Below are 18036 nucleotides of genomic sequence, written 5' to 3'. Positions count from 1 at the left end.
CCACACTGTCAATCAGCTATAAAGAAGAGCCTGTCCCCTCAACACAGTATAATCCTGCACTACGGCAATTGAACCATATCCTTCATCATGGCTTTGATTATCTATCACCATGCCCAGAAATGAGGGATATCCTGAAGTGGTATTCCAGAGCCCACCCAACCTACACACTATCTTACATGAAACATACTATCAGTTGTCAATATGGACAACCATCAGCTGTATAATGGAATGACAATTAAGAAAATTTGTTCTGGACTGGGACTCAAACCCAGATTTCCCATTTGTTGCGAGTAGTCGCCTTCCCAACATGATATCCAAGCACACTACATGGCCAGACCCAAACTTCCATATGTTGTCAACCATGTGTCTACAACCTGTACTCATTCATTATGTATATTCCTGTACAGGAGGGGCACTTTAATTGAAAGTTGTTTGCCCAGTGTCAACGAATAAATATGATCTTGCAGCGCCTGTGGTGTTCAGAATTATGACACAATATTCCTTCAGACATGCATGCATGTCCAATGGAACATTGCATTGTAATTCTGAACTAAGGCTTTGCAATATCTTATATATACACAACATCTTGGTTGACCCCACTGCCACTCCCAACCCACGCAGTCATGTCCCTGTGGGAGACCCAGGTGCAAGAACTGCGAATCTACCCACTAGCACCTTCCTACTCACGTCCTGTCACAGAATTATCCTATCCCATCAGATGCAGACCCACCTGTGAAGGAAGCCAAGTTATAAACCAACTCTGCTACAATCACTGCACAGATTTTTATCTTGCTACGACAAGCAACCTTATGTCCACAGCCAGATTGTAGCCAAGGACGAAGTTTACCATCCAGTGACACAACATGCAGCTGAGTACAACATGCTGGAGTTCAATGGCTGCTACACAGACCATGCCATCTGGATCATTCACACCAACACCAGCTTTCTTGAACTACACAGATGGGAGCTATCCTTGTAATGCATCTTTCTTTCCTGGAACCCTCCTGGCCTCAATCTCTGCTAACTCCCCATTGCACCACACTACCCAACAGTTTCTCCTTCCTCTGTCCATTCACCCACCCAAGTACCTGATGTCTCTGCCCTGTGTTCCTAGCTAGAAAACCTGCTGCCTCCCTAAGAGCAACTAATTACCAACACCTAATCCCTCTTCCTGCCTCTTTCACCCTCATTCCCCCACATCTAATGGATGTCGCATGTGCTTTTCTCACTCTAGCTCTCAGTGAAGGATTTATTCCAACAGCTGATCAAGTTTTCTTTTTTTGTATATGAAAGTATCAATGACCCATTGCTTCAGCTAATATCCAGCAGTTAATATCCATCTCAATCAAGGAGTGCTTTAAACAAATGAGGAAGTTTTTGTTTCTTTTAAGATAGCCGTGCTGAGGTGTACAATACTTTCCGAATACAATCAACTCCACACTTTTGACAGAGAAGAGAGAACCAGTTTGAAGAGTGATTTACAGCCTATATTTACATAATAATTTGAAGAAGTGCCAATTTCAGTATATACTGACCTATGCCAACTTGTTATATGACCTACTCTGCTGCATCTAACGATATTAAACAATCGAACAATTTTCTGAAATTTATCAAACATCAGCTAATTCTAAAATATTAAACAAAATGAGGTAATCAAATTTCAATATTTTTATTTCATTTTGGGACCTGTTACAGTCAAACAAGATTTGAGCACATGACTGTCACAAAATAAATATTTTGAGGGGAAAAAAAAACAGGCACAGCTGTAAATGCAGTGCAATATGTAACACCCAAATATCAGATGTTTTCTCTCTCTCTCTCTCTCTCTCTCTCTCTCTCTCTCTCTCACACACACACACACACACACACACACACACACACACACACACACACACACACACACACACACGTACGTGCGCGCGAGGAAATAGCCTCACAGCCTTTTATCTTCACATTTTTTGCTTTTGTAACAGCTACTTTACAGTATTTTCATATTTATACTAATTCTTGATCTCTGACATCGGATGGTATTGGAGCAGGCAGCCACGTAATGTCTGGGTTTGATATTAAATCATTTATTCCAATTTCATCCAGAAGTTTTATCTAGAAAGAAGAACAAAACTGAACTGTCATATCATTAAGCACAAACACAAATAAAATGTGAGCAAGCTTCAATTAATTTTACACATGGATGGTATAGTAAAAATACAGTGTAAAATGCATTATTTTATGACAGGATACCTAATTTTTTTAAGGCTGCTAGAATGCAAAATTTTCAACAGCAATGTCAAATACTGAGCCTGGTTTTGCATTAGGCTATAGATACAAACAATGAAAATTCTGATTGGTGTGTGAAATGCACAAGTCCAGAAACATCCTTCCACAAAAATGATTTATGTTCAGTACTAAAGACAAGATGCACAAAGACAAAAACCAATAACTACTGAACACTGTTGACAACTGTTGTTGCTCTGTTGTCATCTTTAGATAAATACTAGACTACTCTTCACTGGCATATGACAATGACACACTGTTAAAGAGAGAGTAGGACTGTCTCCCCCTCTCTAGTCAGGTACTGTAGTGGTGTAGAGAGGTGGGACCAGCCATTCACATTACTAACTCATGAAGTGTGCATGAAGTCAATAAAGAAAGTGTGCCTGCACAGATAATTGGGAAATGTAAGATGTACAGGTAATGAAGAGAGCTAATGATCCATCCACCAAACACTGGCACAGAACTTGTTTGATATACGAGGGGTTTTCAATAAGTAATACAACACGTTTTTTCTTCTGCAACAATTTTGGTTGAAAAAAATGCAAAATTTGTTATAGGACTTCGTGGAATATTCTCACTTCAGCTCCTATAGTTTCATGAAATTCCAACAGGTGGCGGCCCTATACATAGCCTTCAAACTGGCACCCATAATGAAGGTGCATTCCAAGCAGAGAGGTGTCATCAGGTTTCTTTGGGCAGAAAACCAGAGCATCACACACATTCACCAGCACTTTCAGAATATCTATGGAGACCTGGTAGTGAACAAAAGCACAGTGAGCTGTTGGGCCAAGTGTCTGTCATCATCACACCAAGGTCGTGCAAACCTGTCAGATCTCCCACGTGCTGGCCAGCCACACACAGTTGTAATTGCAGCGTTGATGGACACACTCGTGTGAGGTGATAAAAAGATCACAATCAAACACCTCACTGCTCAATTGGATGTGTGTGTTTGTAGTGCTGACACCACATCCATCAACTGGGGTACTCAGAAGTGTGTGCCCGCTGGGTTCCTTGCCACCTAACAAGACGACCATAAAGAGCAGTGAAAGACCATTTGTGCAGAATTGCTTGTGCATAACAAGGCTGATTGTGACAACTTCTCGTCAAGCATTATCACAGGCAATGAAACAGCAATCCATAAAGTAGTGCCACACCATCTCTTCTCCAAAGAAAAGGTTTACAGCCATACCTCCTTAGTCAATAACGTCATCGTGATGGTCTTCGGGCAGCCTGACAGAGTTATTCTGTTTAATGTCCTCACTCGTGGTGCAATGACCACCTCTCAAGTGTATTGTGCTGCCCTCAGGAAATTTAAGGAACATCTTCCCAATATGTTTGGCACCAGAAAAAGCAAACAAACTTCTCATTCTCCATGGCAACACACAGCCTCACACAAGTCTGTGCATACAATAGCTCACAGAACTTCATTGGACTGTTCTTCCTAAACTACAGCATGGAACTCATATCTTCCAACTTCCATGAGTTTGGACCAATGGGAAGCAGTACATGGGTGACGATGATGTTACTGATGCAGCAAGATGTTGGCTCCAACATATACCATGCAGGCACACAGGCCCTCCAGTAAGGTGGCCTAAGACCAGTGCATTGAACAGAAATTACGTTGAAAAATAGGGTTCTGTAGCCAAAAGAGTGAGGAATAATATGATGTTTTGAAATCCCGAATAAAGCCAAACTGCTTCCAGAAAAAAATGTGTTGCATTAGTTACTGAATGCCCATCATACGAAAAAGAGAGACAGGATGTATGAAGTTGAAGCCAAGATTGAAATTCTGTTGTAGCACGCAATCAAAAAGAAAATTATGAACCTAACACCGAGTTTAAATGGAAGAAAATATTAACAGCAGGAAAACATGGTCACAAAAGAAGGGGAAAAAAAAGGAAAACTTAGAAAATATTTAATAGCGAGACAGATCCCGATAAGCTACGAGAATGATAATGCCAACTGAAAACAGAAATGATGAGAAAAAGAGGGTAGTGGAAGGTAATGGAGCATTTCAAAGGAAGACCAGATGGACCAAGAGAGCGAAATGCATGAAAGAAAGTTTGTTTCTACCCCCGCAACCACAAAAAATAGATGTCAAGATGGTAGACCTGAACTACCCGAGTTGTGGAGCACAGTACTTCAAATGCACTTAAGAGGATAGAAAGCAAGTCAAGCAGAATGAATTCACAACACCTTGAAAACATTACATTAGTGACTGGAAATAAAAACAATGAACCTAACAACTAAGCATGGTGGGAAGAGAAAACTCTAATATCAATCAGATCTGGAACTGATGATTTAAGTATTTAAAACATCCGAATCAACGAGTACTTAAATGAATAACAAGCATCCAAAAAATGAAAATTTGAGTTATTAATGAAACAGTGACATCTGGGAAAAGGAATGACATGAATTATTAATAGATGTTGGAACACAACAGGGCAACAGCAGAATGGCTAATGACTTCATTCAGGGAGCCTGAGTACAAACTTGTGCACTGAACAGCAGTTTCTTGATTACTACTTACCAACTATAATTCTGTGACACACTTATGCGATGCAGCCTGTTAGCCACTAGTGCCACAAGCTTCCCTATATGAACAGAGTGATACCTGTATTCATGCATCATGAATACCCTTGTCAGAAAGAGTCGTAAGACAACAAGTGCTTTATCTTATGTGAATGACACAGTAAGGATGAAATCCTGCACCTTAGTGATACATGCAACCTTTTAACTGTGGCATACAATTGGTTTCTTAATTAAACATTACTGAACTGTTAGTATATGGTATATGTGGCAATGACGATGCTTTTACACAATGGTTACAATCAGACTAAATGGAAGAAATGAGTTAAACATAAAAATAAAATACAGCTACAGAGGATAAGATCAAATTTCCAGAATGAATCTTCATCTGCCAGAGGAGTGTGCACCAATCTGAAACTTAGCCTGTGTGCCAGACTGGAACCTAAACCTGATACCCTTGCCTTGTGCAGGTAAGTATCCTACTCAGTTAACTATCCAAGCTCAACTCAAGACACCAGCTCTCACAATTTCACTTCCACCAATACTTCAATCTTTAACCTTCCAAACTTCACAGAAGTTCTGCGTACTTTAAGGGTCAAGTACTTCTGAAAGTGCTAGTCCCGCAATGTAACCACAAAAACTTCTGTGACTTTGGAAAGGAGGAGATGAGATACTGACAGAATTAAGACAGAGGTGGGTCATGAGTCAAGCTTGGATACCTGAGTCAGTAGAGCCCTGCACACAAATAACAAAGGTCTCCGGTTCAAGTCCCAATCCAGCACACAGTTTCAACGAGACAGGAAATTTCAGGTTCAAACCTGTTCTTATCTTAAACCTCCAGGTGCGGGCAATGAAAACGTGTGTTCAGCTCTTCCCGGATAATTTTACAGAGCCCGTGGTAAGAGTTGGATGTAATTTCTGATTTGCTTGCAAGCCAGAAGTCATGAATTTTTCCATTAAATACTTTTCTGTTGTACTGGGACATCATAGGCCACTATTTTCCCCTAAAATCTTTTTCTGTTGCCTTTGTCATCACTATACTCTCATAAAACATTGGAAGTCGCATTCTGCACTTTCTGAAGTCTCACTCACATACTTACACATACAGCTTTTTGTGGCAGCAATATTGTGTCCATATTCCCAAGCTTGTATAAACCTTGCTTTAAGCTACACAACACTCAATATTTGCATTTCCCACATTATTCACAATAAATGTCCATTAAAAATCAACTCTAAAGTAAGATTAAAAAATTTCTGCATCAGTTCTAACACTCAACCATCCACAGCATGAAACAAATTACAAAGTTTTGGAAATCCAAACTGCCTGAAATGGAGTAACGAGGTGAAAGCATTCAAGCAGATAGAAATACTGACAAAAATGGACTAATTCCATGTGTCAGAGGGGGAAAAGGACCATCAACTCTGATAAAATATGATTTGAGCAACTGATAATATAAGGCCAGTACAAGACCTGGCGATTTCATGTATAAAGTTCAATGAACTATTTACCAACATTTCAAGTACTCTTACATATCAGTGTGAGAGATTTATCTATCTTTATTGCTCATCACTGTAAAATGGCAATACACATGGTAAGTAAACTCACTTTCCAGTTTATTACCTCTTTCATGTTTACCAAACAGATATCTCATTGATTACCACACAGATTAATTTCAAGAGAAATAATGGACAATGACAAACTTCTAATACTATTTCAAATTCTGTTTTTATTTATTTATTTATTTATTTATTTATTTATTTATATTCACAAATTGTATGGTTCGCTGTGATATCTACATCTTTGAGAGAATGAGTAAATGTTATACCCCTTTAAATATTTGATTAACTGTCTCCCCATAATGGGAATGTATATTTTGCATAAATAATGAAGACATTAAGATTAATACCTGTTTTCTTATGTATCTTACTAAGCATTCAACTGCCTCTGGGTTGTTACAATTTCTTTCAAAGAATCTTCTCCAAACAGCTCCAGCTAGCACTTTATCATCTGACAGCAGTCCTTCGTCATATCCCATAATGGCAGCTTGAAATTGCTCAGACATTTCTGATAACTGCTCCCTTACAAGACCTGGATTCGCTGCCTGAAATGAAACATGCGTTGAAACTTTCAACCGTTTTCTCATTATTTTAGTTTATTCAGTTTATCACATGCAACTTAATCACACTACTTAGAAATGATATCTGTAGAGATACATGTGTAGAAACATCTGAATCACAATTCAAATTACAGACAACAAAATAGGAGTCGACACCCTGTGATTATATATCACATTATTCCCCACCAACAGTTCTGTTCGGTGGTTTGACCTGGAAAATGGCTCTTAGTCACAACAGAATAAGTGAGTGGTATAATACAAAAAAAAAATTAAAACATCAGTTTTTTAACCCTTTTCTAACTCAATTACATCTCACTTAAATATTGTCCCCTTGAAGTCCCCATTTGTCAGATTTTGGTATAGTTCATACTCACAGATGAGATTTGTTGCTTAGAGTCATGGTTAAGTTTGTGAAGTAGTATAAATCTCCTTTTTCATGAAATGGTGTGTCTTTTTCCAAAAAACATTATGTATCTTGGTGTTTATAGAGGTTAGGTGCAGTACAGGTGTAATCACGTAACTCTTTACACTAAATTCTCAAATAAGTAACTTTCAGAACTAATTAAAGAAAAACTTTGAAAATTAAAATACAGTCTTAGTGAAAATGTCACAGCATATTTTACTAGCTTTGGTCCTATTAGACGCACTCAAATTGCCAATAACCATTAAAAACTTGGTTTCAGACGAAGGACAATTTAAACAAAGTAAAAAAGACATTTTGATAGGCAACTCCTACTCTGTAGATGAATATCTCAACAACAGGGACTGTTAGACCAGTCTTAAGATTTCAGTTTTGACAGCACTTTGTCAAAAAATGGCTCTGAGCACTATGGAACTTAACTTCTGAAGTGATCAGTCCCCTAGAACTTAGAACTACTTGAACCTAACTAACCTAAGGACATCACACACATCCATGCCCGAGGCAGGATTCGAACCTATGACCATAGTGGTCGCGTGGTTCCAGACTGTAGCGCCTAGAAATGCTCGGCCACTCCGGCCAGCGGCACTTTGTCACAACAGTCAAGATTAGGTATTTTGTGTGTGATAAATTTATTAAACATCCATAACGACATTTCATTCTGACAGTGTATTCATTCTGTAAATATTGGCAGTTCCAGTTTACTGTATTCACATATTTTGACAATCTTCTGACAAATGATCAGTGTAGTGACTATTATATTCAAATGTTTTATGTTATACTTTTTGACTTGTACCTTGCCCTTGCCCATGAGAATCGTCTCATTTTTGGGCCTATGGAACAAAAACTGAATCCAACCAAATCTCAGATGCGTGTTTCTCTGCTAGGCGAAACATCTTAGTCAGTCATGGGAGACGGGGGAAGGAGCATTTAATTTCAATGTATAGTTCAGAGGACACTAGCAACTCACACACACAACTGCAGTCAGGCAACTGAAACTACATTGCGAGCAGCAGCACTGATTTATGATGAGTGGTGACTGGGTGGGGGTAAAAAGGGGGGGGGGGGGGGGAGAGCAGAAGAGACGGGAAATAAAATACTGGTTGTATTGGGGAATGACTGCTGTGTAGCACTGGAATGGGAACAGGAAAGGAGCTGGATGGGTGAAGACAGTGACTAACGACACTGATGGAGACTGCTTATCCCTTGATATACACTATGTGTATCAAAAGTATCTGGACACCGCCAAAAACATACATTTTTCATATTAGGTGCATTGTGCTGCCACCTACTGCCAGGTACTCCATACCAGTGACCTCAATAGTCATTAGACGTCTCGAGTGAGGAGAATGGAGCACTCCGCCGAACTCACGGACTTCGAACACGGTCTGGTGATTGGATGTCACTTGTGTCATATCTGTACATGAAATTTCCACACTCCTAAACATCCCTGCATCCACGGTTTCCAAATGTGATAGTAAAGTGGAAACATGAAGGGACACATACAGCACAAAAGCATACAGGCCGACCTTGTCTGTTGACAGACAGACTACCAACAGTGGAAGAGGGTCGTAATTTGTAATAGGCATCCAGACCATCACACACAGGAATTCCAAACTGCATCAGGATCCACAGCAAGTACTATTACAGTTAGGTGGCAGGTGAGAAAACTTGGGTTTCACGGTCAAACGGCTGCTCATAAGCCATACATCACGCCGATGGCAAATGACACCTCGTTTGGTGTATGGAGCAAAAACATTGGATGACTGAACAGTGGAAAAACGTCATGTGAAGCACAATGTGGGTATGGTGAATGCCTGGTGAACGTTATCTGTCAGCGTGCATAGTGCCAAAAGGCAAATTTGGAGGTGGTGGTGTTGTTACAGAGTGGTGATGTTTTTCATGGAGGGGGGCTTGCACCCCTTGTTGTTGTTGTTGTTGTTGTGTGGCACTATCATAGCATAGATCTACATTGATGTTTTAAGCACCCTCTTGCTTCACACTGTCAAAGAGCAGTTTGGGGATGGCTATTGCATCTTTCAACATGATCTGGCACCTGTTCATAATGCAACGGCCTGTGGTGGAGTGGTTACACGGCAATAACATCCCCGTAACGGACTGGCTTGCACAAAGTCCTGACCTGAACCCTATAGAATACTTTTGGAATGTTTTGAAATGCCGCCTTCATGCCAGGCCTCACCTACCACCATCGATACCTCTCCTTAGTGCAGCACTCTGAAGAATGGGCCGCCATTCTCCAAGAAACCTTCCAGCACCTGATTGAATGTATGCCTGCGAGAGTGGAAGCTGTCATCAAGGAAAAGGGTGGGCCAACACCATATTGAATTCCAGCATTAACGATAGAGCACGCCACGGGCTTTTAAGTCATTTTCAGCCAGGTGTCTGCATACTTTTGATCACATAGTGTACAGCTCATAATTGGTAAAACCTACTCTTTTCATATTTATATTGCATGTGATGAATATTTAGGTCTCAGTTGATGATTATTTTTAGTGACAGCTGCTGAAAAAAGTTACTAATGTTCTCAGAGATTTAAGGTCTTACTTCTGTGTCACTTGTGATGTTTCTACATTTTCTTCTGCAGTATTCTGCACATTGAAAAAGATTAACTATAATTGAAGTCGCAGACAAAATAAGCATGATGCTTAACAAACCAGGTACCAGAAAAATCCAAAAGGTTTTTGACACCTCCTATAAAACAGTAATTAGAAACGTTGGAAAGTGTGGGGGCTAGTTATGTTGGATTAATTCAACATTACCACAACAGCTTTCTATGATTACTGCACTGGATATATTCAGGAATGGTGTGAACCATTTCTGGCATGTAAACTCAGTAATCAGAATGCTAGCTAATAACCAGACAAACCTCTGTGCAAGAGTCAGCAACACTCACTGCCAGTAAATGTAGCTCAAGGCTGATGGGATGTTAAATAATAATTTTCCTTTTTTTTATTCTCCAAATTTTAGATAGTTTAGAAATGGGATTAACCAATTGGACACACATGAAGATTTGTAACATGTTAGAAACTGATCATGTTATTACATTTTCAATCTGCTGTGAAGTAAGATGTGACTCAGGAGTTACCCGTGCAGCCTGAGAATCAGCCTTTCACTGCTTCTACATTTCTAAGGAGCTATTATTTGTTCCCAGCCTCAGAAAGTCCAGATATTACACCTGAACACCAAAACAATTGTCACTTTAATCAAAGGGAGAGTCCAGTGTTAAATACCAAGCCTTAAATTCGCTCTCAAAACCATTACATTTCATTTTCACAAGCAGAAGTTTATATCATACTTTTTTGAGTTCTGAACCCGCATTGGTAAAAATGGAACCCTTACACGACCACTTTGCTGCCCACATACCAGCCTGACTGTCTGTCGCATCTGTTGTGTGTGTGTGTGTCTAAGACACTTTTTTTCTCACGAATGGGTAGAGGTGATAAGTTGAAATTTATGTCACATACTAAGGTCTATAGTCCCTTGGCAGTGTAAAAAATTCAAGCTTCTAGCCAATGTAGTCAAAAGATATGCCAATTTATGTTGCATATTTCAGTACTCACAAACTCAACAGTACACTTAAATCTGGATGACTGAACAGGAATTTGAACCATCACCATGCTGAATACGAGTCCAGGGGGCTAATGGTTCAAATGGCTCTGAGCACTATGGGACTTAACATCTATGGTCATCAGTCCCCTAGAACTTAGAACTACTTATACCTAACTAACCTAAGGACATCACACAACACCCAGCCATCACGAGGCAGAGAAAATCCCCGACCCCGCCGGGAATCGCACCCGGGCGTGGAAAGCGAGAACGCTACCGCATGACCACGAGATGCGGGCTCCAGTGGGCTAATCACTGTGTCACTGTGCTCAATTTGTGCTTTTAATGTACATATTTAGTTGCAACAGGTCATGTATGTTTGGAAAAGCAATCTTTGTACAGCTATAAACTCTCACTGGTGTTGTGTGGATAATATGTTTAGTCTCAAGTTGTCTGAGGATGATCTGAAAGCCGAAAGACAGTTCACAATAAATAGAATTAAATAAGGTGCCAAAGCTTATTCACAACTTCTACAGAAACCATACTGGAGTTTTAAGAGCCAAAGGACGTGAAAGGGAAGAGAGCAGAGAGGAGAAATTAAACTCTGCCAATGGCACTGTAACTCTGTTGAATACTGGAATGGAATTAGAAGAGCAAATGAACAGAATGGACTGTGTCTTCAAAAAGACAACAATCAACAACAACAGTAAGAGAAGTGCATGGAATGTCGCTGAATTAAATCAGGTAATGCTGAAGGAATTAGATTAGGAAATGAGACACTACAAGTAGTAGTTGAGTTTATTTACTTGGACAGCAAAATAACTGATGATGCCTGAAGTAGGGAGATTATAAAATACAGACTGGCAACAGCAAGAAAAGCATTTGTGAAAAACAGAAATTTGGTAACATCTAATATAAAGTAAAATGTTAGGAATTCCCTCCTGAAGGTATGTATTTGGAGGGTAGCCTTGAAGAGAAGTAAAACTTGGACAATAAGCAGTTCAGACAAAAAGAGAATAGAAGTTTTTGAAACGTGGTGGTGTTGAAGAATGCTTAAAATTATGTGGGAACATCAAGTAACTAATGAGGAAGTACTGAACTGGAGACGAAAGAAATTTATGCCATAAGTTGACTAAAAGAAGGGTCTGGTTGAGAAGATACATCCTGAGGCATCAATGGAATGTCAGTGTGATAATAGACTCTATGCCCCAGCTAGTCAGTATCTTTACTCCTCCTTAAATTAAGTAAGATTGAGATGTTTTGTATGTGCCATCACCTCATTCCTACTCTATCAATACAATATTTGCTGCTAGTTTTATGCAAGAAATAAGTAAATTGTCTTCTTATAAAAAACAATTCTTCTTTTGACAGTCTTTTTCAATAACTGTATACTCTATTGAAGTCTCACAAAGTTGACTGTTTTTGTGCTTGCTTGCTGCAGTTTTTTTTCCTTCACATAACAGCAGAGGAACATATACGTCTTAACATCAAAAGAAAAGAAAATGGAATAAAGGAAGGAATAAAGATTACAGTTTAATGTCCAATCAATGATGAACCGGGATGCTGCACCAGCTCGAATTGGGAATGTGTCTGAAGGAATGTCATTTTCAATGTGAATCATCCTGGCATTTACGTTAATGGCAAGAAAACCAAAGAAAACGAAAGACATATGACCAGATGGGTATTTGAGCCACTGTCCTTCTGAATATAAGTCCAATGTCTTACCAATGTCACCCTTGCTGGATAAGAAAAGAAAAAGATGATGACTAGGTGGAATTATTGAAATATTTTAACTTGCCAGCATATTGATCCTGTTACCATAAACAAGGTTACTTTTACAGAAAGTAATGTTAATGATTTTACCTTTGAAATTACCACCTCATTTCTTTCCAAGCTTTTGTATTAAGAATTGAAATACACAGATTGAGCTTTACTATGTTGTGTTCATTACTGAGACATTTTCAAGAAAAAGCAAGCAATTCCAAATATGGCAACTTACACCTAATTTCTTGGCTCTAGCAGACACATCATTCCACATGGCTTCCACAATGATGTTACGAAGATATCTTCCCTCCTTATCAGCTGCCATTGATCTAACCATAAGCATCCAAACATGAAGTTCTGTTATTAGGAACCAAGAGTTCAGCGTGTCCGGCATCTGAAATACTAAAACAAACACAGAAGCAAAATGATTATGTAGCTGTATACCAAATTAATGAATTAATGTTTTCACTGTTCATTACAGTAACTATATGATGTGATGAAGTTCATTATGGCATAAAGAAAAATGAATGAATTGGATTTCGCATGAATGTCATAACCTTACAAACAAGCTTTATTGCATCTAATCTGCAACCTTGCAAATCTCATTATATGTGCATCAGAGAAGAAGAGGCAATGGAAGAACATGGGGGTTCAAGAAGGTAAGCAGTTGTGGACAGAAAGATACACAATGGCATGCAATCATTTAAACAACATTGGTAAAAAAAAAGATAATAAGGATAGTGTCATGAGAACAAGCCTCAATTCTGGATAAATACCTTAGAGTTCGACCCTTCATAATGTGCACATAAGATGGTGAGTGGTGGGATGAAGAACAGAAGTAAAGTAGCAAGACAGAGTGCCACTCTCACCTGGTAACAGCACCACTATGCCACACATTTCTGTGATGTTCATTTTAGGGTGTGGGTTTACAGTACTGATTTTTGTGATTAGTACACATTTTGCGACTCTTTTTTCCCCTTTGTAGTTATAAACAGGACAGATAAAGCAAAAAAGAGATACAGTAACAATAATGTTTTGCACTGTAATTGCTGATGTGTGGGACGGTGCATTGTCCTTATAAAAGAGGACATTTTTGTTTATCAACTTTTGTCTTTTTTCAGCCAACCTCAAGTTTCAAATGAGCCAACAATGCAGCATAACAAGGTCCAATTATGGTTCTGCCTTTTTCTAGGTAATCTATGATGATTATTCCTTGGGAATCCCAAAAAACAGATGCCATCATCTTACTAGCTGACAAACTATCTTCAGCTCCTTTGGTAACTTTCACCAGACTGTCCATTGCTTTTGATTGCCACTTTGATTCTGGTGTGTAATGATGGATCCAGATTTCATCATCAGCCACAAATCCATGCAAAAACTCTTGAGGATTGCAATTAAAACATCGCCAGACATGGTGCTGAAATGATGTGCCATGTGCACTTTTCATCAACTGGGAGCTATTGCGGCACCCACCTCACCCACAGCTGCTTCACAGCAAATTCTCCTTGGCACTTGGTCATTGGAGAAGCCAACTCAGCAATCACACAAATTTTTATTTGGCAGTCGTTTTGCTGACTGTGGGAATACCTCAACATAACACAGGTAGTTCATACATATGCTGTGTGTGAACAAGCATAACCCATTGAAAAATTGCACAATGATTTTTTTGCATGATGGGTAACATTTGAGGATGTGGGACATCCTTGACGTATCACTGTTCCATCAGCGTTCCCTCATTTACTAGCAGCCTTGACCTGAAGTCAAACCAAACAGTTCCCCCAAACCATAAAGCCCTGATCAACACTGCTGTTCCTCATCTAAACACAGAAAGAATGGGGTCTCTCCCCAGGTTGCTGCTGCACTCACCAATGATGGCCATCTGGGCTACTGCAGAATCACAGTTCACCATCCAACACAGAGAGGAGATAGAGGGGGGGGGGGCGGGGCAAGGGAGAGAGAGGGGGCGTGGGGGCAAGGGAGAGAGAGGGGGGGTGGGGGCAAGGGAGAGAGAGGGGGTGGGGGCAAGGGAGAGAGAGGGGGGGTGGGGGCAAGGGGGAGAGAGGGGGTGGGGGCAAGGGAGAGAGAGGGGGGGTGGGGGCAAGGGAGAGAGAGGGGGTGGGGGCAAGGGAGAGAGAGGGGGGTGGGGGCAAGGGAGAGAGAGGGGGGTGGGGGCAAGAGAGAGAGAGAGGGGGGTGGGGGCAAGAGAGAGAGAGAGAGGGGTGGGGGCAAGAGAGAGAGAGAGAGAGAGGGGGGTGGGGGCAAGGGAGAGAGAGAGAGAGAGGGGTGGGGGCAAGGGAGAGAGAGAGAGAGAGGGGTGGGGGCAAGGGGGAGAGAGAGAGAGGGGGGTGGGGGCAAGGGGGAGAGAGAGAGAGAGGGGTGGGGGCAAGGGAGAGAGAGAGAGGGGTGGGGGCAAGGGAGAGAGAGAGAGAGGGGTGGGGGCAAGGGAGAGAGAGAGAGAGGGGTGGGGGCAAGGGAGAGAGAGAGAGAGAGAGAGAGAGAGGGGTGGGGGAAAGGGAGAGAGAGAGAGAGAGAGGGGTGGGGGCAAGGGAGAGAGAGAGAGAGGGGTAGGGGCAAGGGAGAGAGAGAGAGAGGGGTAGGGGCAAGGGAGAGAGAGAGAGAGGGGTGGGGGCAAGGGAGAGAGAGAGAGAGGGGTGGGGGCAAGGGAGAGAGAGAGAGAGGGGTGGGGGCAAGGGAGAGAGAGAGAGAGGGGTGGGGGCAAGGGAGAGAGAGAGGGGGGTGGGGGCAAGGGAGAGAGAGAGGGGGTGGGGGCAAGGGAGAGAGAGAGGGGGGTGGGGGCAAGGGAGAGAGAGGGGGGGTGGGGGCAAGGGAGAGAGAGGGGGGGTGGGGGCAAGGGAGAGAGAGGGGGGGTGGGGGCAAGGGAGAGAGAGGGGGGGTGGGGGCAAGGGAGAGAGAGGGGGGGTGGGGGCAAGGGAGAGAGAGGGGGGGTGGGGGCAAGGGAGAGAGAGGGGGGGTGGGGGCAAGGGAGAGAGAGGGGGGTGGGGGCAAGGGAGAGAGAGGGGGGTGGGGGCAAGGGAGAGAGAGGGGTGGGGGCAAGGGAGAGAGAGGGGTGGGGGCAAGGGAGAGAGAGGGGTGGGGGCAAGGGAGAGAGAGGGGTGGGGGCAAGGGAGAGAGAGGGGTGGGGGCAAGGGAGAGAGAGGGGTGGGGGCAAGGGAGAGAGAGGGGTGGGGGCAAGGGAGAGAGAGGGGTGGGGGGCAAGGGAGAGAGAGGGGTGGGGGCAAGGGAGAGAGAGGGGTGGGGGCAAGGGAGAGAGAGGGGTGGGGGCAAGGGAGAGAGAGAGGGGGGGCAGCTTTGTATCAGATTTCAAAATTTCTACCTGTTTCTCCTATGTAGTAGCAAGAACAGCTGTTACAAGTTAATTTGTACACACACACACACACACACACACACACACACAATCTCTCTCTCTCTCTCTCTCTCTCTCTCTCTCTCCCCCCCCCCCCCCCCTCCCTCCTTCCCCCCTGCCCTCCCATCCCCATATGTATACTATCCTGTTTATTGAGCAATGTGAAGAAACTTAACTTCACTACCAGAAATATTATCCTAAACACTGTGTTGTAGATTTTGTAAATAGCATTAAAAAATTTGCAATGTAAAAGCATAATAATTTTTACAAAGAAAGTAGCTAATAAATATATATTTTACTGCGAATGCTACACAAAATGAAAAATGAGTGAAGAAAGTCTCTGTCTCCACAAAACTCTTTGTAGACAACAACAGCCACACTCTTTGATTTGTTTATATTTTGTAAAGTATGTGGGAGTTGCCATCGGTGGAAAAGTGCTCGATATTGAATGATACTGGTAAGCACACATTATGTTTTCCAGAGCAGTGCCTGCCACAAGAATAAAAACAGTGAGTAATACCATCAAATTAATCTTACAATCTTAATATTCTTTCCAAATATAGTGCTCACTTTTTCGTGTCTCTATTTGCCACCGATGCACGACCCCCACAATACTGCAAACTAAATTGTATCATCTGATGAATTCCCAAGCGATTCGAAACCGGCCATGAATAAATAAAAGTTGAAGAAAAAAAACAGCGATTGGTTGCAGTAATTTCTGAAACACCAAGACAGTCACAGTGTTCCAAATCCAGAATGGATAAAAGTTTTATAGCATAAGTGTATCTCTTAGTAATTCCTAACGAGAACTTTCAATGGACTAAATGCTCAGTCCTGGATTCATCTGTATTGATCTATGTAAACTCCAGCCACATATTAATTAGGAAAAGATCATGTGATCTACAGCCTAACCCACATGCATATTCTGGCTAGTGAAATATATCAGGTTGAAAGACAGATACATTATATGTGATGATAAACATTATTAACAACTGATTCGTCACCATCAAAGGCAAAATGCAAATTCTATTGATTATACTTCTTAAACAGTGCCACTGATTTATTTTCAACATGAAATATGCAAAATAATTCAATTGAAACACTATTTATAATACAATAAAATTTTCAGCAGTTATCCATTGGAGAGGTGCAACAATTATTGACACACACAGTGTTTTCTTTTAATGGCTCCAGTGATTGAAGCCCCAGAACAGTACTTATCGAATATACTGTATCTAGAAATTAAAGAAAGTGTTATGGCACAAAGATAATTTAACGCTAAAGGCTGTGTGATGAGTTACTGAAACAGTATCAACAGAAGTGGCTGAACATTCGAAATTAGGACTTCTTTATAAAATAACCATAGAAAAGTTAAAAAGATCACACAATGTACATTGTATCATATCCAGTGACAGCTTAACAGACATCTTGTTTCTTCTGCTTAAGTATTCTTTGGAAGCAATTAAGTGTTTCTACCACTTAGAATTTTTTGAATGCCGACATTTTGTCTCAATCTACTGAAACTGGCTTTATCGCGTCTCTATCATTGGAATATGATTGCTTTTAGTACAACATTATCAATGGCTCTGCAGATTTTCAGTATGTGTTGTGTAAAGCACGAGACCAGAACGTATAAAGCAAGAGACTGACAGTTGTGGAGTCCTATGCTTTGTACTGATACAGCTCAATCTCCATTGCAGAACTGAATGCTTGAACTACATTTTTTTTTTATTATTTTAACTTTTGACAATATCTTTTGCTGTCTATTGCACATTGTAAGATGTAGATGATTATCTCTCAGCTTTTCCAACCATCTTACTTGCATTACTAAGCTTCAGCTCTTTATCTCATGATTTAGCACCAGCCTTCTTTTTAGTATTTACAGAGAGACCTTTGTACTTTGTGTAGGTTCTTTAAATTACCTACACATATAAATAGATATTCGCACCGTCCCCTACGAAAAAGGTGTTGTATGGAGCTATGATCATCCCAATAAGCCAACA

The 18036-nt window shown here is 41.2% G+C and overlaps 1 protein-coding gene across 1 annotated transcript in view; it reads right to left on the bottom strand.

The window, feature by feature from the left end:
* Nucleotides 1–1653: 1653 nt before the first annotated feature.
* LOC126336781 (ubiquinol-cytochrome-c reductase complex assembly factor 1-like) overlaps nt 1654–18036 on the bottom strand; it is a 106354-nt gene continuing 89971 nt past the window's right edge. Inside the window, exons 4-6 of the mRNA XM_050000800.1 lie at nt 12905–13071; nt 6711–6905; nt 1654–2103 (exon numbers count right to left, since the gene is read on the bottom strand). Of these exons, the coding sequence (XP_049856757.1) occupies nt 1996–2103; nt 6711–6905; nt 12905–13071 (470 nt within the window). The 3' untranslated portion in view covers nt 1654–1995. The remainder of the gene's footprint in view (nt 2104–6710; nt 6906–12904; nt 13072–18036) is intronic.

The sequence above is a fragment of the Schistocerca gregaria genome, chromosome 2 (assembly GCF_023897955.1).
Source record: "Schistocerca gregaria isolate iqSchGreg1 chromosome 2, iqSchGreg1.2, whole genome shotgun sequence".
Taxonomy (NCBI): domain Eukaryota; kingdom Metazoa; phylum Arthropoda; class Insecta; order Orthoptera; family Acrididae; genus Schistocerca; species Schistocerca gregaria.
Note: the sequence above shows the minus strand (reverse complement) of the source record. Positions and strands in the feature narration are given on the sequence as shown.